This window comes from Oncorhynchus mykiss, chromosome 14, assembly GCF_013265735.2.
Source record: "Oncorhynchus mykiss isolate Arlee chromosome 14, USDA_OmykA_1.1, whole genome shotgun sequence".
NCBI lineage: Eukaryota > Metazoa > Chordata > Actinopteri > Salmoniformes > Salmonidae > Oncorhynchus > Oncorhynchus mykiss.
Genome location: NC_048578.1, coordinates 27,114,353 through 27,135,779, shown reverse-complemented (window position 1 = coordinate 27,135,779; position 21,427 = coordinate 27,114,353). Strand labels below are relative to the sequence as shown.

Sequence of the window (21,427 nt, the reverse complement as noted above, 5' to 3'; positions counted from 1 at the left end):
GTACGTGTGTGTCGGCTTTGTGTGCTTGCGAATGTCTTACTGCATGGCTATAGATGTTCAAACAGGATGCAAAGTTTATGGGCAGGGTCTGTTACATATTTACTGTATGTATAATGATTAATTTATCTCTCCCTCTCACGGTCTTAAGCAGCCCTCGCTCACTTCCTTAACTAGTACTTTACTGAACTTCAGTTCCTGAGGGTGAGTAGGTTCAGTTTGTTTTTAAATTGTTATGTTTAAATCTCAACCTGTCTAGATTATGAGATCCCATTGGATGAGATGAAGACATTTAATCAATTGTAATAGATCATTCCATCCATAGTCAGTTTTATTTAGGACGCTGGTAGCCTTTCATCTTGCGGTTTCCTCTTCTTGTAACTGGCAGGCACAAAGAAAGTCCGCTGATAAGTGATTCAATGATTATCTTTAGTGATGTGTGAATTCCCTGATCAGAGAAAGAAACTCAAATGAATTTAAAAACAAAGAAAGAGAGCAACATGTAAGACTGAAAGGTGAACAAAGTTGAAGGAGGAAATAAGGGGCCAAAGTCACACTCTCCTGAATTGTTTTATTGTTTTGTTTTGCAAAGCTGGAAGGGTGGAAGGTGAAGATCAGTGAGTCAAAGTCTATAGAGATTCTGGGAAGGACAGCGAGAAAGAGAAGGCCTAGGATTCTGGAACTAAAGGGTTAACAAATAATAACTGTTTTATAAGTTCAATACTGTTTGAAATCCTCTGAATTCAACAAATGTAATCGAATTCATGAATCCATATAAAAGTATTTCATTGATTGAAGTTGAATAACTGACCCCCCTTTACAGAAGAACCAGACATCCTCCTGTATGTGCTGAACGGGACCAACCCTTTGAGGACATTGCGCTGGTGGGCACAATCACCATGATTTTATTGCTACAGTTGAGTGATACACAATCTGTATTGTAAATTAGCAATAAGGTAGATCAAAGGTAATAATAAAATAAAGTAGGTGTCATTCTTAATGGTGTCTTAGCTCCATTATCACATGCTTTTTATGCAGTGTCATCACATGTTCAGATTTATGGCACAGTGTTGTAATTCTCTTTGATCAACAGGGGGCAGTCTAATCTCACGCTATATGACAAGACAATTTGAGACTTGTGATAAGAGTACGTAAATGGTTTTACCATCGAATCATGTGGCTTTACAGCTGTGTGATGAAGTGCGCTATAACTCCAGTGTCTGGTGTCCGCTGGCTGTAACAGCATCTCCATATGGAATTAGCTCAGGGTTCCAGTGGAGCTGCTGTTATGGGCGGAGAGACACCTCTGGTCATCACCCTGGGTGCACTGTGTAGACCTAAATCTACTGTATGTGACGTTGTATGTACTGTACTTGAGTAGGCCTTTTAATACGAATGTATTTATATTGTGTTTCTTTTCAGTGTTTCTTTTCACAATAAAGATACTGGCATTTACTGTAATTGTCTCTCTTGTTTAGTGTGTCTGGTCTTTACCACAGCCTACCACATATTTGGGCCAGCAATGAACACACACACACACACACACATTTGTATTTGGCTATCAGACAGGGTATTATAGAGCTGAGTCCAACTTTTAAGGAATTGCCGGATAGTGAGGCCAAACTAGCAATGTGCTGCAGCTGTCATAAGACTGGGTAAGATGACGATGAGCCAATTGCCGGTTTCTTCATCCTCGTTCCTCACTTTCATAATTTTGAGCGACGATAGGCCTACGTACTTCATTCATTCGGTGGGACTTTTATTTTGAAGTTCACATTCCACTTCCGCTTTCTGCGTGTCACACACACAAGTGTCAGCCAGCAGGTGAACGCGGTCACATAACTCTAAAGGACAGGTAAAAGTTATGTTTTCCTCCTTTTAAAGGATAGTGGGTTTTATTATTAAATGTTTAAGAGAAATTACGCTCTCGACTTCTATGAAAGATTGCCAATAGCTGGCTAGATACATTCATTCTCAAGTTACTGGAGAGGGATTGTGCTTGGTGCGTGATTGACTAGTAGTACAAACTAGTTGGGGCGTGTTTGGTTAGTCGGGAGGGAGGGACAATCAACACTTTAAGACTCGCCTACTTTAGCCAACGTTACTCTACTACTGTGATCTATGATAAGAGTTGCACTAACAACTTAGCCACATCGCCATCTCTCTCTGCTGTTTTCAGATCCAAAGCGACACTGCTGTGTCAAACCAGCTCAACAGCCCACCATGTTCCGCACTAGGGATAAAAAAACGCCAGAACCGTTCCAGGATGTTTCGCAAGGTTTGAAGAAACTTTACCGGACTAAACTCTTTCCCCTGGAGGACAGCTACCAATTCCACGACTTCCATTCACCGGCGCTCGAGGATGCGGACTTCGACAACAAACCCATGGTTCTTTTGGTCGGTCAGTACTCGACCGGGAAAACTACCTTTATTCGGCACCTGATGGAGCAAGACTTCCCCGGTATGAGGATCGGGCCCGAGCCGACGACAGACTCTTTCATAGCTGTGATGCACGGTGACCAGGACGGGATGATACCTGGCAACGCCTTGGTTGTCGACCCCAAAAAACCCTTCCGCAAACTCAACGCATTTGGTAACGCGTTCCTCAACAGGTAAATACTCATTCCAAGTTCCCACGCACTAGTAGGGGAGGGTATGCCTTTTGTAAAGTACAGTATACAAAAAGGCTATACCCCGTACCTAGGACTAATATCCAGCAGCTCATTTCATAACATTGTTACTTGATTGTTGATCACCTGATCTGATGAAGTGTCAGGTGACAGTCATAATGTCATTGACAGTGACACCACTCCCAGCATTCCATATAATACCTCCGGCACAAGCCTCTCCATGTAGGGACTCTATGAAACAACATCTCTACTGTTGCATCATATTCCTCCAGTCATTTAGCCCAAGGTGTTTATACCTTCAATTCATCACCACAACAGATTGTAGCCTCTGTTGCATCCACTACAAACACCTGTTTGTTAACCCACCTGGAAAAGTCACCTTGCCAAGTAGACAACCTTTTCCCCTTGGCTATTTGAACAGTGTGTAACAGCACCTAGCCTAAACTAGATGAGTCACATCCTAGTCTGGCTACACTGCAGCAAATTGATTTGGGCTCATGTCAATGTAAGGTAAATGAAGAAAATATGAATGACTGTGTTTACAGTAGCCAGGCAACACAGTGAGTTATGTCTTCCTCTTAGTTGAATGGACATCCCAGGGCAGGTTACAGCTGCCACATCAGTAGTAACAGCTGGCCAACTCCCACTGTGGCTTCTGCCTGCTATGAGACGAAGTCAAAGTGCAGTGCTGGTATGTTCTTTATGGTAGTGTGACTGCACAGTAAGTCAGAATCTAGGCTATAATGGTTGCAGGCAGCCTAATTCTGCTATTTTAACACTTAATTGGGCTCCCTGTCTAAACGCAGCCGACTAGTCAATACTCATCTGGTCTCCTTGTGTGTTCAATGACTCATTACCATGACAAATCAAAGTGATTCAGTGGTCCAGACTGCTCTATGGCACATTCTGACACCACAGTCAGTTGTTCTAGTCTGTTCTATATGGCATTATGACAACAATCAATGGGAGTTTCTGTCCTGGGGCTTTATGTGTGCTCTCTGTTTTCTTTCAGACTTCAAACTAGGGCTGGGAATTGCCAGGGTCCTCACAATAGGCATCGGCTAATGGGGATCCCAATCATATCCAATCTCTAAATAAACCAAATTATCACAATACTGAGGTGCAATAGGATGTGTAGGCTATTCTGATTCTCCCCATTTTCTACATGTATTATTAAGATTCGATGCTGTGGTTTTATTGAGATTTAATGTTCCAAACGTATTGCTCACCATGCGTCTGCTGCAGAGGGACAAGAGCCATGAGAAAACTGGTTTTGATCAGTAATGGAAATAAAAGTGCTGAAAACAAATTGGCTCCCTATTTAAAAAGAAGATGGAGAACAAACTATGAAGGAAAAATCCTGGCATTTTGGTGGAGGTACAGTACAGCCAACAAGTGCCAAAATTATATTGTCAAAAACAATACTATATGAAATATTGTCAAATATTATCCCGATATGTAACTTTTTATTTTCTTCCCCCATCACTACTTTAAACACAGAATCCCTCAAGGTTGGTTTATTGCAGTGTCCTTTACTGAAGTAGTCCTTCTTTCCAATGGATATCTCCTCTGTGAGAGCTTGGCTGTCACCACAAGACACAGCACCTAAACAGATGGTTAGATAAACCTGGCCTTGTCTCTCTCTGTGCTACAGACTGACTGGACAGGTTTTAGAGGAAGTCATGTGCTCAACCTGGCAATAGGTAATTTCCTCAACCCCAGATTAGCTGTGGTGCTTCGCACACTGCCATATGCTGGTTCAAGACACATGGGTCACCACTGATACTGGACTACACTGCTGCTCACTCCTGTTCAGGGGTACTACATTGCCCAGGATGCATCTGTACAATAGATTTCTGTTGGCTCATAGCAGAGAAAGTCAATGAGGGTCCATTGATAATTAGCCTCGCTTAGAGGCTAATTGACGAGATGAACAAGGCGTCACAAGGCCCATTAGACAGGGCTGTTTCACAACAAGACTGATGACTATTGTAACCGAGGGAGCAGCACAGACACAGATGGTGAGATGATTATAGATCTATAACGAGTGTTGGCCTTTAATTACCACAACCAGCCATCGGCCTCTGTGTGTGTGTGTGTGTGTGTGTGTGTGTGTGTCCACAATGGTTGTAGTAAGAGTCAGCGGGATGGGGTTCCGTTTTACTGAACTCAGCCTGTTATTTCAGGACACTGACTCTGCACATTACTGCATGGGGTCTTCCAGTAACATCTCAAAGGGAAATGTTAAGTACTTGGGCCTACTAGCACACAATGTCCACCATGTCCTCAAGCCTCATAGTATTTCTTCACTTTGGGGAGTTGTGGGGCTGCCTGATGAAGGGTTCAGAGAGGGTGGGGGAAGAAGGTATTGGGGTTACTGTTTGAGTAGTGTCTGGTGGAGCGGGAGAGATTCTGAGGTTAGCACAGTTGTGCTGAGCTTTGTGTGAAAAATATTAGATCAACTGGAAGGCTTGGACTTTCAAATCCCATTTGTCAACAACGGGTGTAGACTCAACAACGGGTGTAGACTCAACAACGGGTGTAGACTCAACAACGGGTGTAGACTCAACAACGGGTGTAGACTCAACAACGGGTGTAGACTCAACAACGGGTGTAGACTCAACAACGGGTGTAGACTGACGGGTGTAGACTGACGGGTGTAGACTGACGGGTGTAGACTGACGGGTGTAGACTCAACAACGGGTGTAGACTCAACAACGGGTGTAGACTGACGGGTGTAGACTGACGGTGAAATGCTTACTTGCAGGCCCTTCCCAACAATGCAGAGAGAAACATATAAAATAATAGAAAGATAATAACACAAGGAATAAATACACAGTGAGTGACGATATGTACATGTAGATGGGGGTAAAGTGACTAGGCCACAGGATAGATAAACAGTAGCAGCAGCGTATGTGATGAGTTAAACAATTTAGTGTGTTAGGGGTGGGGGGGTATTGCAGATAGTCCGGGTGGCTATTTGGTTAACTATTTAGAAATCTTATGGCTGTTCAGGGTCATGTTGGTTCCAGACTTGGTCTATGACTTGATGTAGAACTTTTTGAGGATCTGAGGGCCCATGACAAATCTTTTCAGGCTCCTGAGGGGGAAGAGGTGTTGTGCCTTCTCAATGACTGTGTTGGTGTGTGTGTGGACCATGTTAATTCCTTAGTGATGTGGACCCTGTAGTCCACGATCAGCTCCTTTGTCTTGCTGACATTGAGGGAAAGATTGTTGTCCTGGCACCACACTGCCAGTTCACTGACCTCCCGCGGCTGGTTTTCCCTCTGTAATCTGTGATAGTTTGCAAGCCCTGCCATATCCGACTAGCGTCAGAGCCAACGTAGTAGGATTCCATCTTAGTCCTGTATTGACGCTTTGCCTGTTTGAGTCCTCGTCTTAGGTCGTAGCAGGATTTCTTATAAGCGTCAGGATTAGTGTTCCGCACCTTGAAAGCGGCAGCTCCAGCCTTTAGCTCAGTGCAGATGTAGCATGTAACCAATAGCTTCTGGTTGGGATATGTAATATTCCTTTTGTGATATGATACTCCTCTACCACAGGACTTTTCACACCCCTATTTATTTTACTTCTTGTTTGGCCTTAAATTTCCTCTCCTATGAGTGTTTGTGTGATAATTTAAGCTAAGAGCTTAGTTCTACTAGTATTGTGACAATGCCTGTAGTATAATGTCCAGAATATAAGTTCTGGGGGAGCGGTGGGGCAGCGGAGTTCTGGGGGAGCGGAGATCTGGGGGAGCGGTCGGGCAGCGGAGTTCTGGGGGAGTTCTGGGGCAGCGAAGTTCTGGGGGAGCGGTGGGGCAGCGGAGATCTGGGGGAGTTCTGGGGCAGCGAAGTTCTGGGGGAGCGGTGGGGCAGCGGAGATCTGGGGGAGCGGTGGGGCAGCGGAGATCTGGGGGAGCGGTGGGGCAGCGGAGTTCTGGGGGAGCGGTGGGGCAGCGGAGTTCTGGGGGAGCGGTGGGGCAGCGGAGTTCTGGGGGAGTTCTGGGGCAGCGGAGATCTGGGGGAGTTCTGGGGCAGCGGAGATCTGGGGGAGCGGTGGGGCAGCGGAGTTCTGGGGGAGCGGTGGGGCAGCGGAGTTCTGGGGGAGCGGTGGGGCAGCGGAGATCTGGGGGAGCGGTGGGGCAGCGGAGTTCTGGGGGAGTTCTGGGGCAGCGGAGTTCTGGGGGAGCGGTGGGGCAGCGGAGTTCTGGGGGAGCGGTGGGGCAGCTGAGTTCTGGGGGAGCGGTGGGGCAGCGGAGTTCTGGGGGAGCGGTGGGGCAGCGGAGATCTGGGGGAGCGGTGGGGCAGCGGAGTTCTGGAGGAGCGGTGGGGCAGCGGAGATCTGGGGGAGCGGTGGGGCAGCGGAGTTCTGGGATGAGAAGGAAAATAAGTGGTTAAACGTAACAATCATTGTTCCTGCTTGAGGAAACTGCAGTCTTCTGTTTGTACGACCTAGCCCTCTCTCTCCAGATACAAAACATGTTGTTTTCTCTGTGTGTGTCATGATTTGCTCCCAATTATACACTTACCCACTTGAAGTTTTAGGCTGAGGGACATTATGTTTGGGCTGACTAATGCATGACTATAATATGATGTATTGTTTAGGCTTGCCAGTGAGTCAAGGTTATTCATAAGTTAGTTATTCTATGGACGGTTTAATAAATGATGCAGCATTTAACTCTCACTTGTTTTTGTATTTTGTTTTGTTCTACTTCTAGACAAACCATTCAATTCCCATTTCTAGACGTGACAGGTTGACTGTAAGCAGTTTAGACGTAGATTAATGCCTGTCTTTGTTTCAACATCCCTTTCTCTTTATTTCTACCTCTTTCACTTCCACCCTCCACTCCATCTCCTTACAGATTTACGTGTGCTCAGATGTCCAACCCGGTCCTGGAGAGCATCAGTATCATCGATACCCCTGGAATCCTGTCGGGAGAGAAACAGAGGATAAGCAGAGGTCAGCCTCACACCCACGCAAAAACACTTGCTTGTATGTTTTTTTCCACAGTTCTCTATAAAGGTGTCAACCACTAAGTGGGTCAGAGGTAACACAGGCAATTTAAACCTCACCTAAGATGAGAGAATAGTATGCTAGACTTCTCTTTTCTGTTAAGAGAAGTACAACTAATGCAACTGACTCTTATGACATTTGGGGTCCCTAGGAAGGGAAGCTGACTAGAACTGAGATGACTGTGAGTTTCCCCACAATCCCTATGTTGCACATTTTCTGATAATGTTCAGCCAATATCTTATTGGCTCATTCTGCTAATACTATTTGGTCATATAATTTCTTATTGGGTCATTTTTTTCCCCCCACTTCAAGTGAAAGGTTGAGAGATCAAATTGTATTTGTCACATCATGCTTCATAAGCAACAAGTGTAGCCTAACAGTGAGTTGCAGAGTTGAATGCTTAGTATATACAGTGCCTTGCGAAAGTATTCGGCCCCCTTGAACTTTGCGACCTTTTTCCACATTTCAGGCTTCAAACATAAAGATATAAAACTGTATTTTTTTGTGAAGAATCAACAACAAGTGGGACACAATCATGAAGTGGAACAACATTTATTGGATATTTCAAACTTTTTTAACAAATCAAAAACTGAAAAATTGGGCGTGCAAAATTATTCAGCCCCCTTAAGTTAATACTTTGTAGCGCCACCTTTTGCTGCGATTACAGCTGTAAGTCGCTTGGGGTATGTCTCTATCAGTTTTGCACATCGAGAGACTGACATTTTTTCCCATTCCTCCTTGCAAAACAGCTGGAACTCAGTGAGGTTGGATGGAGAGCATTTGTGAACAGCAGTTTTCAGTTCTTTCCACAGATTCTCGATTGGATTCAGGTCTGGACTTTGACTTGGCCATTCTAACACCTGGATATGTTTTATTTTTGAACCATTCCATTGTAGATTTTGCTTTATGTTTTGGATCATTGTCTTGTTGGAAGACAAATCTCCGTCCCAGTCTCAGGTCTTTTGCAGAGGGTTTTCTTCCAGAATGGTCCATCCATCTTCCCATCAATTTTAACCATCTTCCCTGTCCCTGCTGAAGAAAAGCAGGCCCAAACCATGATGCTGCCACCACCATGTTTGACAGTGGGGATGGTGTGTTCAGCTGTGTTGCTTTTACACCAAACATAACGTTTTGCATTGTTGCCAAAAAGTTCAATTTTGGTTTCAGCTGACCAGAGCACCTTCTTCCACATGTTTGGTGTGTCTCCCAGGCGGCTTGTGGCAAACTTTAAACAACACTTTTTATGGATATCTTTAAGAAATGGCTTTCTTCTTGCCACTCTTCCATAAAGGCCAGATTTGTGCAATATACGACTGATTGTTGTCCTATGGACAGAGTCTCCCACCTCAGCTGTAGATCTCTGCAGTTCATCCAGAGTGATCATGGGCCTCTTGGCTGCATCTCTGATCAGTCTTCTCCTTGTATGAGCTGAAAGTTTAGAGGGACGGCCAGGTCTTGGTAGATTTGCAGTGGTCTGATACTCCTTCCATTTCAATATTATCGCTTGCACAGTGCTCCTTGGGATGTTTAAAGCTTGGGAAATATTTTTGTATCCAAATCCAGCTTTAAATTTATTCACAACAGTATCTCGGACCTGCCTGGTGTGTTCCTTGTTCTTCATGATGCTCTCTGCGCTTTTAACGGACCTCTGAGACTATCACAGTGCAGGTGCATTTATACGGAGACTTGATTACACACAGGTGGATTGTATTTATCATCATTAGTCATTTAGGTCAACATCGGATCATTCAGAGATCCTCACTGAACTTCTGGAGAGAGTTTGTTGCACTGAAAGTAAAGTGGCTGAATAATTTTGCACGCCCAATATTTCAGTTTTTGATTTGTTAAAAAAGTTTGAAATATCCAATAAATGTTGTTCCACTTCATGATTGTGTCCCACTTGTTGTTGATTCTTCACAAAAAAATACAGTTTTATATCTTTATGTTTGAAGCCTGAAATGTGGCAAAAGGTCGCAAAGTTCAAGGGGGCCGAATACTTTCGCAAGGCACTGTGTATATATATATATATATATAATGATTTTTTGTTGTTGTTGAAATAGTGACACCAGAAGTAAATACACAGTGAATAACAAGTAAAAAAGAACATGGCTATATACAAGGAGTACCAGGTAGCTATGTACATATGGGTAGTGTTAAAGTGACTAGGCAACAGGATCGATGATAGACAGCAGCAGTGTATTTGGTGCCTGTGTGGCGTCAGTGTATTTGGTGTCTGTGTGGCGTCAGTGTATTTGGTGCCTGTGTGGCGTCAGTGTATTTGGTGTCTGTGTGGCGTCAGTGTATTTGGTGCCTGTGTGGCGTCAGTGTATTTGGTGTCTGTGTGGCGTCAGTGTATTTGGTGCCTGTGTGGCGTCAGTGTATTTGGTGTCAGTGTATTTGGTGCCTGTGTGGCGTCAGTGTATTTGGTGTCTGTGTGGCGTCAGTGTATTTGGTGCCTGTGTGGCGTCAGTGTATTTGGTGTCTGTGTGGCGTCAGTGTATTTGGTGCCTGTGTGGCGTCAGTGTATTTGGTGTCTGTGTGGCGTCAGTGTATTTGGTGCCTGTGTGGCGTCAGTGTATTTGGTGCCTGTGTGGCGTCAGTGTATTTGGTGCCTGTGTGGCGTCAGTGTATTTGGTGCCTGTGTGGCGTCAGTGTATTTGGTGCCTGTGTGGCGTCAGTGTATTTGGTGCCTGTGTGGCGTCAGTGTATTTGGTGCCTGTGTGGCGTCAGTGTATTTGGTGCCTGTGTGGCGTCAGTGTATTTGGTGCCTGTGTGGCGTCAGTGTATTTGGTGCCTGTGTGGCGTCAGTGTATTTGGTGCCTGTGTGGCGTCAGTGTATTTGGTGCCTGTGTGGCGTCAGTGTATTTGGTGCCTGTGTGGCGTCAGTGTATTTGGTGCCTGTGTGGCGTCAGTGTATTTGGTGCCTGTGTGGCGTCAGTGTATTTGGTGCCTGTGTGGCGTCAGTGTATTTGGTGCCTGTGTGGCGTCAGTGTATTTGGTGCCTGTGTGGCGTCAGTGTATTTGGTGCCTGTGTGGCGTCAGTGTATTTGGTGCCTGTGTGGCGTCAGTGTATTTGGTGCCTGTGTGGCGTCAGTGTATTTGGTGCCTGTGTGGCGTCAGTGTATTTGGTGCCTGTGTGGCGTCAGTGTATTTGGTGTGTGTGTGGCGTCAGTGTATTTGGTGTCTGTGTGGCGTCAGTATGCATGTGTGCCCGTGTTATGTGTATGTGTCATAAGAATGTGTGGGTTAAAAAAAAGAAGTAAAGGTACTCCGATTAGCTATTTAGCAGTCTTATGGCTTGGGTGTAGAAGCTGTTCATGTTTCTGTTGGTTCCAGACATGAACAGAATCTACCCCCAAGCAAAAAGACTGCTAAACAAGACTGCTAGAGAGCTGGGCAGAGATCCCAAAAGAGTAGAGACAAGGAAAGAAGGGACAACATGGAGAAGTATGATAGAGAGAAACATAGCTACGAGCTATGAGATGATGAGGGGAAAGTATGAGAGATAAACAGAGCTATGAGAGGAGGAGCAGAGGGAACGTATGAGAGATAAACATAGCTAAGAGCTATGAGAGGAGGAGCAGAGGGAACGTATGAGAGATAAACATAGCTAAGAGCTATGAGAGGAGGAGCAGAGGGAACGTATGAGAGATAAACATAGCTAAGAGCAATGAGAGGAGGAGCAGAGGGAACATATGAGAGAAACATAGCTAAGAGCAATGAGAGGAGGAGCAGAGGGAAAGTGTGTAAATGCATACATCTATGTGTGTCAAGATGACTCTATTTAGCCTTGGGGGGGTGAAATTCTTTACTTCAATACCACATACATACCTCAGACCACTATCATTACACACACACACACACAGAGCTGACTGTATTGTTCATCGGGGGTATGACAGTGCCGGGGGCTGGTGTTGTGCGTGTTAGAAGCAACAGTTGTTGGTAGACTGGAGAGAGTGGTGCAGTAGTCATTGTGTGGAGACAGTTGTTTCAAACTCCATTTGATGGAAAGAATGTCCTCTAAATCCCACAGGCCTCTGACTTTCAGATTCCCAGATTCCCCCATCTCTCTCCGTCTCCCCCATCTCTCTCTCTCTCTCCTGTTTTGATATGCTAGTGTTATGATTTCCCTTTCTCCTCTCTGTCTGTGATTCTGTCTCTTTCACTCACTTTCTCTTGCTCGCATTTGTTCTCTCCCACTCACTCTTTCCACTGCCCCTCCCACCCCCCTGACACACACATGCACAAAGCCTACCCCTGGAATGCGTGTGCAGCAGATCTGGTGCTGATTGTGTGGCCAGCTGCGTAGATTAGCTTTTTAGACTGACTGCCTGCATTCTTCTCCGATCAGATGACGGCACTAATCAAAACCATAATTCCCCCCTCTATTTCTCTTCCTTTGTATTTTTAAAGAGCCTCGGCTCGCTGCGCCAGAACTCCCCAGGCTTCTGTTCAGAAAAGGAAAAGCCTCTCTGTTCCTATTGCTTTTCAGACTCCTCTGTTTCCTGTTGTTTTTTAAATAGGCTAAAGAGGATGGCACTGAACACGTTTGAATATTTGGACAGAATCGGAGACGTTTTGAAACATGCTGCATAGGTTCTATACTTTCAGTATGTCCATCAGTAGTGTTGTCCATTATAGGGTCATGTTAGCCACAATACACCACAACCCACACCATCAAAACCCAATATCCACTTTTCCTATTCATTTTGTCATCATCTTTCTCCCTACAATCTCATTTGGGGTTCCTCCTCAACATAAGTCTTGCTGATAGACAGTCCAGACTGTGTGAATCCAGCGTAACCCGCCTTGCCGCTCTACAGGTTATGACTTTGCAGCAGTACTGGAGTGGTTTGCGGAGCGTGTGGACCGCATCATCCTCCTGTTTGACGCCCACAAGCTGGACATCTCAGACGAGTTCTCTGAGGTGATCCGCGCCCTGAAGAACCACGAGGACAAGATGCGCGTGGTGCTGAACAAGGCTGACCAGATCAACACGCAGCAGCTGATGAGGGTCTACGGTGCCCTCATGTGGTCGTTGGGGAAGATCATCAACACCCCCGAGGTGACTTATTATTTGTTTTATTTCGACAAAGATGTGCCTGAAATCGCACCCTATTCCCTATATACTTCACTACTTTCCTTATATACTTCACTACTTTCCTTATATAGTACACTACTTTCCTTATATAGTACACTACTTTCCTTATATAGTACACTACTTTCCCTATATAATACACTACTTTCCCTATATAATACACTACTTTCCCACAATCAAAAGTAACTCTATATTGGGAGTAGGGTGCCATATCAGATGCAGACATTTTTAAATACATATAGAGTTGCCTTAGCTGTCGGATGACAACAAAACAAAACAACATTTAAGGATAAAAGAAACAGTAAAGTCTAACAACTTATTTCCATTGTGTTCTTTCTGGGGTCACCCACACTACTCTAAGTCGCTTTGGACAAAGGTGTGCTAAATGGCATATACACTACTGTTCAAAAGTTTGGGGCCACAATGGACAATCTTTTCTTTTTATTCTGAGATATGGCTTTTTCTTTGCAACTCTGCCTAGAAGGCCAGCATCCCGGAGTCGCCTCTTCACTGTTGACGTTGAGATTGGTGTTTTGCGGGTACTATTTAAGGAAGCTGGCAGTTGAGGATTTGTGAGGCGTCTGTTTCTTAAACTAGACATTAATGTACTTGTCCTCTTGCTCAGTTGTGCACCGGGGCCTCCCACTCCTCTTTCTATTCTGGTTAGGGCCAGTTCGTTCTGTGAAGGGATTAGTACACAGCGTTGTATGAGCTCTTCAGTTTCTTCAAAATTTCTTGCATGGAATAGCCTTAATTTCTCAGAACAAGAATAGACTGACGAGTTTCAGAAGAAAGTCTTTATTTCTGGCCATTTTCAGCCTGTAATCGAACCCACAAATGCTGATGGTCCAGATACTCAACTAGTCTAAAGAAGGCCAGTTTTATTGCTTCTTCAATTAGCACAACAGTTTTCAGCTGTGCTAATATAATTGCAAAAAGGTTTTCTAAATATCAATTAGCCGTTTTTAAAATGATAAACTTGGATTAACTAACACAACGTGCCACTGGAACACAGGAGTGATGGTTGCTGATAATGGGTCTCTGTACGCCTATGTAGATATTCCATAAAAAATCAGCCATTTCCAGCTACAATAGTCATTTACAACAATGTCTACACTGTATTTCTGATCAATTTGATGTTATTTTACTGGACAAATGTGCTTTTCTTTCAAAAACAAGGACATTTCTAAGTGACCCCAACTTTTGAACGTGTGTGTGTGTGTGTGTGTGTGTGTGTGTGTGTAATAATGTGTATATACATAAACTCAGCAAAAAAAGAAACGTCTCTTTTTCAGGACCCTGTCTTCCAAAGATAATTCATAAAAATCCAAATAACTTCACAGATCTTCATTGTTAAGGGTTTAAACACTGTTTCCCATGCTTGTTCAATGAACCATAAACAATTAATGAACATGCACCTGTGGAACGGTCGTTAAGACACTAACAGCTTACAGACGGTAGGCAATTAAGGTCACAGTTGTGAAAACATAGGACACTAAAGAGGCCTTTCTACTGACTGGAAAAACACAAAAAGAAAGATGCCCAGGGTCCCTCCTCATCTGTGTGAACGTACCTTAGGCATGCTGCAAGGAGGCATGAGGACTGCTGATGTGGCCAGGGCAATAAATTGCAATGTCCGTACTGTGAGACGCCTAAGACAGCCCTACAGGGAGACAGGACGGACAGCTGATCGTCCTCGCAGTGGCAGACCACGTGTAACGACACCTGCACAGGATCTGTACATCCGAACATCACACCTACCAGAACCAGGAATGCACAATCCCTCCATCAGTGCTCTGACTGTCCGCAATAGGTTGAGAGAGGCTGGACTGAGGGCTTGTAGGCCTGTTGTAAGGCAGGTCCTCACCAGACATCACCGGCAACCATGTCGCCTATGGGCACAAACCCACCCTCGCTGGACCAGACAGGGCTGACAAAAAGTGCTCTTCACTGATGAGTCAGATGTTTAGTCTCACCAGGGGTGATGGTCAGATTCACGTTTATCGTCCAAGGAATGAGCGTTACACCGAGGCCTGTACTCTGGATTGGGATCGATTTGGAGGTGGAGGGTCCGTCATGGTCTGGGGCAGTGTGTCACAGCATCATTAGACTGAGCTTGTTGTCATTGCAGGCAATCTCAATACTGTGCGTTACAGGGAAGACATTCTCCTCCCTCATGTGGTACCCTTCCTGCAGGCTAATCCTGACATGACCCTCCAGCATGACAATGCCACCAGCCATACTGCTCATTCTGTGCATGATTTCCTGCAAGATAGAAATATCAGTGTTCTGCCATGGCCAGTGAAGAGCCCGGATCTCAATCCCACTGAGCACGTCTGGGACCTGTTGGATCAGCGGGTGAGGGCCATTCCCCCCACAGAAATGTCCGGGAACTTGCAGGTGCCTTGGTGGAAGAGTGGGGTAACATCTCACAGCAAGAACTGGCAAATCTGGTGCAGTCCATGAGGAGGAGATGCACTGCAGTACTTAATGCAGCTGGTGGCCACACCAGATACTGACTGTTCGTTTTGATTTTGACCCCCCCTTTGTTCAGGGACACATTATTCCATTTCTGTTAGTCACATGTCTGTGGAACTTGTTCAGTTTGTCTGTTGTTGAATCTTGTTATGTTCATACAAATATTTACACATGTCAAGTTTGCTGAAAATAAACACAGTTGACAGTGAGAGGCCGTTTCCTTTTTTTGCTGAGTGTGTGTGTGTATTGTGGTCCTCAGGTGGTGAGGGTGTACATCGGGTCGTTCTGGGCCCAGCCTCTCCTGATCCCTGACAACAGGAAGCTGTTTGAGGCTGAGGAACAGGACTTGTTCCAGGACATCCAGGGGCTTCCCCGGAACGCAGCGATACGGAAACTCAATGACCTCATCAAGAGGGCACGGCTGGCTAAGGTGAGACGGGATGGGGGAGGGTTCCCAGATGGGTGTAGGGAAGGTGTGATGGAATATCCAAGAGGGCACTTTAGCAGAGAGGAGCAGAGTTAAAGTTAGTAGTATTTTGTTGTGGGTCAACCGGTAGTTTCTAAAGGATGTTTGAACCCTTGTCCATGCCTACATCTTTAGGTTTATTATGGCAGAATATCAGTCTTGGTCAATAGCTTGTTTCTAAAGGTTGTGTGACCTTTGAACCCTTGTCCAGGTCCATGCCTACATCATCAGCTCTCTGAAGAAGGAGATGCCCAGTGTGTTTGGGAAGGAGAACAAGAAGAAGGAGCTGATCGCCAACCTGGGAGAGACGTACCTGAAGATAGAGAGGGAACATCAGATCTCCCCTGGAGACTTCCCTAAACTCAAGAAGATGCAGGTGAGATGGAGCCTCTGAATCCATATCTAGTTTAGCCTTTGTTTCCTCAGAGAAAAGTTGATGGTATAGTTTCCGTACACACATCCACACCAGAGGTTAATGAATGTGACTCTACAAACTGAAGTGTTATCCTGTCCTCCATATTATGTTGTTAAAGAAATGAAGACCATCCAATGATGAACACATTCTTTATTAATGACATCAGACCTTTAACATAGTATACATCTCCCCTCTCCTTCATCTCTGTAGGAGCTCCTGGCTGGCCACGACTTCTCTAAGTTCTCTACCATGAAGCCCAAGCTGCTAGAGGCTGTGGAGGACATGTTGGCCAACGACATCGCCCGCCTCATGACCCTGGTCCGCCAGGAGGAAGCCGCCATGCCCAGCCAGGCTGTCCACGGAGGCGCCTTCGAGGGCACCATGTCCGGCCCCTTCGGCCACGGCTACGGAGAGGGAGCCGGGGAAGGCATCGACGAGCTGGAGTGGGTGGTGGGCAGGGACAAACCCTCATACGATGAGATTTTCTACACGCTGTCGCCGATCAATGGTAAAGTGTCGGGCGCGGCAGCCAAGAAGGAGATGGTGAAGTCCAAGCTGCCCAACACGGTCCTGGGCAAGATCTGGAAGCTGGCCGACGTGGATAAGGATGGTTACCTGGACGACGAGGAGTTTGCGTTGGCCAATCACCTGATCAAGGTGAAGCTGGAGGGGCATGAGCTGCCGGGGAAGCTTCCGGAACACCTAGTGCCACCTTCTAAACGCCACCAGGAGATTGATATGGGAGAGTGATATGGGACTGGGAGGAAGGGGGAAAACCACAATCTAATGAGCCAGGGACAGACTGGGGAGGGCTGGGTTAAGGAGGGGTTGTTTTGAGGCGTGGGGGAAAATGTTTCTGAAGATTAGCTGAGGGATGGTTGGGCGGGTGGAGAGTTGGTACTTATGAATGGACATTAACGGAACGAAATGGGTTGATTGCTGCATGAGGGAATGGGATGGGGAAACTTGCTAAATAAATGTTTTGCAAATATATCAGATCCAAAAAATATACTGTCCATATGTTGATCCAAAGAGACATAATTAACATCCTTTTTGAAGAAAAAACAATTCTAAATTAGAATATTTTATCTATATTTTTGTATTTCCTGTCTGTTTACTATGAGATGCATTCAAATGCTTCCATTTTATTATTTTCTCAGATGAATTAAAAGGAAATATTTATCCCAAGAAGGTAGTCTAGTATTTACTATGTTGGAAAACTTTTACATACTGGCCGTGTTGCAATTTACACATTCAATCATTTCATCCAAACTGCTCGCGAGCATCTGCGTAGCCAGGCGCTAAAATTTAGCATGGTTCTATGTTAGACACTTGACGCACTGAAAGTCCTGCTTCTCCCATCTACTCATTGGTTTTTAGGAGCATATACCCACGTGGGTGATTGAAAGATGAAGTCCACACTCCAGTCCTGTTGGTTGCAGTAATGCACCTTAAAGTTGGTTGCCACAGAAGACTGAAGGAGGAGAGATTACTAGAAACTAACTAGGTTTCCCCTTTTATCTGTGGATTAATTGTCGGAGTTGAGAACACACAATTTTGTGTCAGAGTTTTGATATTTCAACCGGCGTGTCCTGGTCGCATCTGGTGGGGATTAGACCAACTCAACGTACGCACTGTTATACATGTGCAGCCGGTTTGGTCATTGTGTTATTTAGAAATGTCAAACTGTATTGAATTGAATATGTAAGTGCCCCCTGTAGGTGAGAACTGGTCACAGTCTGCTGGGCTGGAAGCAAACACATGATGACAGGACTCGGCTTATGTATCTGCTTGTAAAATATGTTTTGAACAAGGGTGGAGAGATACAGCTGTCGGCCTATTGATCAAGTGAAGATACTGACAGAGTGTGAGAGAGAAGGAAGTGATTATGAGATTCTGGAACACTTTCACAGTGAACATGTGGAGATCATTTACAATGCTGGAAGGACAGTTGGAAAAAGTTCCAGAACGTTAACACAAATCATAAACGGACAGAGACATACATTTTTAGTTGAAACCATCGAAGCTTTCAAAAACCAGTTTTAAACAACTAGACTGGTTTCACCACAACCTGTTTTGCACCATTTCAAATGCTCTTATTTCCATATTTGATTCAAACAGAGTACAAGAGTAACCATATGTTTACACTCAACCGATTTACTTGATTGATTGCAATTGACAATGTTGACTTTTTCCACAACTCACATACCATCACTATGACATGCCCCCCACCCAACCCTGCCTAGTTGTTTTGCACACAATGCCTTGTCTCTATGGTAATCATAGATATTTTTCACTCAAACGACATCTACCTCGTAGAGAATGGTCCAGGGACAGGAATGTGAGTTATGCAGAGGCACCCTGGTCTTCTGTGTGTTGGCATGCTCACTGTATAACAGGCTCATCTGCTGTTTGAATGCAGCATGTGGGTTGTTTTACATCTGTAGAAGCAGTTGTCTGTTCACACCTTGAAGCTTGTTTTTGTGCTTTGTGTTGCACCTTTTACTATTTGAACTTGATGCCCACTACATACAATGAAGGTTATACCTACTGTAGCTGTTTTATTCTTTATGTTTCCTTTGTGTCTCTGTGACAGCAAAACAACATTCTGCATCTTTCTCTCCTTTAGAACTACGCAAATGTATTGGCATCAAACACATGGAAACCATTCCAGCCATTACCATGGGCCCATCCTCCCCAATTAATGTGCAACCAACCTCCTGTGACACAGACACACGTTTTGCCTCATGTCAAACGCTCACCTATGGGCCCAGCATGAAACTCAGACTGTGTGATACTCTGTCATGCTCTGACCCTGTTCCACATGATCCCCATACTCTGTCATGCTCTGACCCTGTTCCACATGATCCCCATACTCTGTCATGCTCTGACCCTGTTCCACATGATCCCCATACTCTGTCTTGCTCTGACCCTGTTCCACATGATCCCCATACTCTGTCATGCTCTGACCCTGTTCCACATGATCCCCATACTCTGTCTTGCTCTGACCCTGTTCCACATGATCCCCATACTCTGTCATGCTCTGACCCTGTTCCACATGATCCCCATACTCTGTCATGTTCTGACCCTGTTCCACATGATCCCCATACTCTGTCATGCTCTGACCCTGTTCCACATGATCCCCATACTCTGTCATGTTCTGACCCTGTTCCACATGATCCCCATACTCTGTCATGCTCTGACCCTGTTCCACATGATCCCCGCAACATGTCATTGTGTGACTGGTTTAGGTTTAAGACCAGTTTACCCCGTTTTCATTTTGATTGGGACCATAGCCATCTCTTGTATTGTATATAGTAATAACTAAAGACACATCTGTTACTGTTCTACTGACAGAGTATTCACTGCCCTGGAAATGATATAGTTCCTGTTGTGAGTAATGGATATGGATGAGATACTGTTCCATCAATACAGTGCTTGTTTGGCATCTTTGTGCTAGGGTACTGTACAGTCGTGTCCAAAAGTTTTGAGAATGACACATATATACATTTTCACAAAGTCTGCTGCCTCAGTTTGTATGATGGCAATTGGCATATACTCCAGAATGTTATGAAGAGTGATCAGCTGAATTGCAATTAATTGCGAAGTCCCTATTTGCCATGCAAATGAACTGAGTCCCCCAAAAACATTTCCACTACATTTCAGCCCTGCCACAAAAGGACCAGCTGACATCATGTCAGTGATTCTCTCGTTAACACAGGTGTGAGTGTTGACAAGGACGAGGCTGGAGATCACTCTGTCATGCTGATTGAGTTCGAATAACAGACTAGAAGCTTCAAAAGGAGGGTAGTGCTTGGAATCATTGTTCTTCCTCTGACAAACATCGTTACCTGCAAGGAAACACGTGCCGTCATTGCTTTGCACAAAAAGGGCTTCACATGCAAGGATGTTGCTGCCAGTAAGATTGCACCTAAAACAACCATTTATCGGATCATCTAGAACTTCAAGGAGAACAGTTAAATTGTTGTGAAGAAGGCTTCAGGGCACCGAAGAAAGTCCAGCAAACACCAGGACCGTCTCCTAAATTTGATTCAGCTGCGGGATCGGGGCACCACCAGTACAGAGCTTGCTCAGAAATGGCAGCAGGCAGGTGTGAGTGCATCTGCACGCACAGTGAGGCGAAGACTTTTGGAGGATGGCCTGGTGTCAAGAAGGGCAGCAAAGAAACCACTTCTCTCCAGGAAAAACATCAGGGACAGACTGATATTCTACAAAACAAAACAACAACAATATTTTGGGTCCATGGCCAGGAAACTCCCCAGACCTTAATCCCATTGAGAACGTGTGGTCAATCCTCAAGAGGACAAACAAAAACCCACAAATTCTGACAAACTCCAAGCATTGATTATGCAAGAATGGGCTGCCATCAGTCAGGATGTGGCCCAGAAGTTAATTGACAGCATGCCAGGGCGGATCTTGAAAAAGGTCAACACTGCAAATATTGACTCTTTGCATCAACTTCATGTAATTGTCAATAAAAGCCTTTGACACTTATGAAATGCTTGTAATTATACTTCAGTATTCCATAGTAACATCTGACAAAAATATCTAAAGACACTGTAGCAGCAAACTTTGTGGAAATTAATATTTGTGTCATTCTCAACTTTTGGCCATGACCATGTCTGTGTTGAAAGTATCTGTTCTGGTGTACTGTACAATCTGTTTACAGCTCAAATGATCTTGCTTACATGCTTCAACGTCTTCATAATATCAGTAGTAGTATAAGGCAGATGGGAAAACATCATGCTATCAGTACCCTAAGGTAAACCAACAACACATTATGCATGACATGACACTAATGAGCCATTTCACAAGTCTTCCTTAGCATCTCTGTTCTTCACGTGATTAAATAGAGCACCTTGCCACTCGTAACATTGACTCCACCGAGAGAGACCCACCCAGTTGTCCGGTTTACACCCCTCTTCAACAGCAGTACCGGTTCTAGAACATGTGCAAAGGGTGCTAGAATGGCCACGATGGTGTGAAGTGAGTGGGTATGCGTATCCTCTTAACTCAACCCTTATACTCTCACTGTCTCTCTCCCCTTGTCTGTTTTGTTTTCATGTCTCTAAACCTGTTGAGAAGCTGTCTCCATCTCTTTCTCTCTTACCTCCATCAGTCCATTTCTGGGTCACTGTCATTCTGTCCTTCTCTGAAAATACCTTGGCCCCATAGACTAAGACATCACATCATTGTATCTGTCCCATTATGGTGTTTGTGAGAGCATGGGCAGTGCCATTGAGGCCATCTCCATTTTGAAGTAGTTTTCAACTACTACTTCCATGAGTTGGCAAATAAACTGAAGGGGT

At 44.9% G+C, this 21,427-nt stretch overlaps 1 protein-coding gene across 2 annotated transcripts; it reads left to right on the top strand.

Moving 5' to 3' along the window:
• Positions 1 to 1,699: 1,699 nt before the first annotated feature.
• On the top strand, positions 1,700 to 17,285 carry ehd1a (EH-domain containing 1a). Of its 2 annotated transcripts, XM_021561617.2 has the most exons (7): positions 1,700 to 1,852; positions 2,177 to 2,609; positions 7,489 to 7,586; positions 12,464 to 12,705; positions 15,476 to 15,646; positions 15,894 to 16,058; positions 16,308 to 17,285. In XM_021561617.2, the coding sequence occupies exons 2-7, from the start codon at positions 2,221 to 2,223 to the stop codon at positions 16,845 to 16,847; spliced, it is 1,605 nt and encodes a 534-aa protein (XP_021417292.1). In that variant the 5' UTR covers positions 1,700 to 1,852; positions 2,177 to 2,220; the 3' UTR covers positions 16,848 to 17,285. The 2 variants fall into 2 exon arrangements, with proteins under 2 accessions (XP_021417292.1, XP_021417293.1); XM_021561618.2 differs by lacking the exon at positions 1,700 to 1,852 and having other exon boundaries at positions 2,084 to 2,609.
• Positions 17,286 to 21,427: the final 4,142 nt, after the last annotated feature.

Bases quoted from the DNA above. Each gene is read 5' to 3' on its own strand.
- ehd1a (XM_021561617.2), top strand. From the start codon at position 2,221: ATGTTCCGCACTAGGGATAAAAAAACGCCAGAACCGTTCCAGGATGTT. The intron at 12,706-15,475 runs GTGACTTATTAT...TGTGGTCCTCAG, and splicing joins AGATCATCAACACCCCCGAG to GTGGTGAGGGTGTACATCGG. The intron at 15,647-15,893 runs GTGAGACGGGAT...ACCCTTGTCCAG, and splicing joins AGAGGGCACGGCTGGCTAAG to GTCCATGCCTACATCATCAG.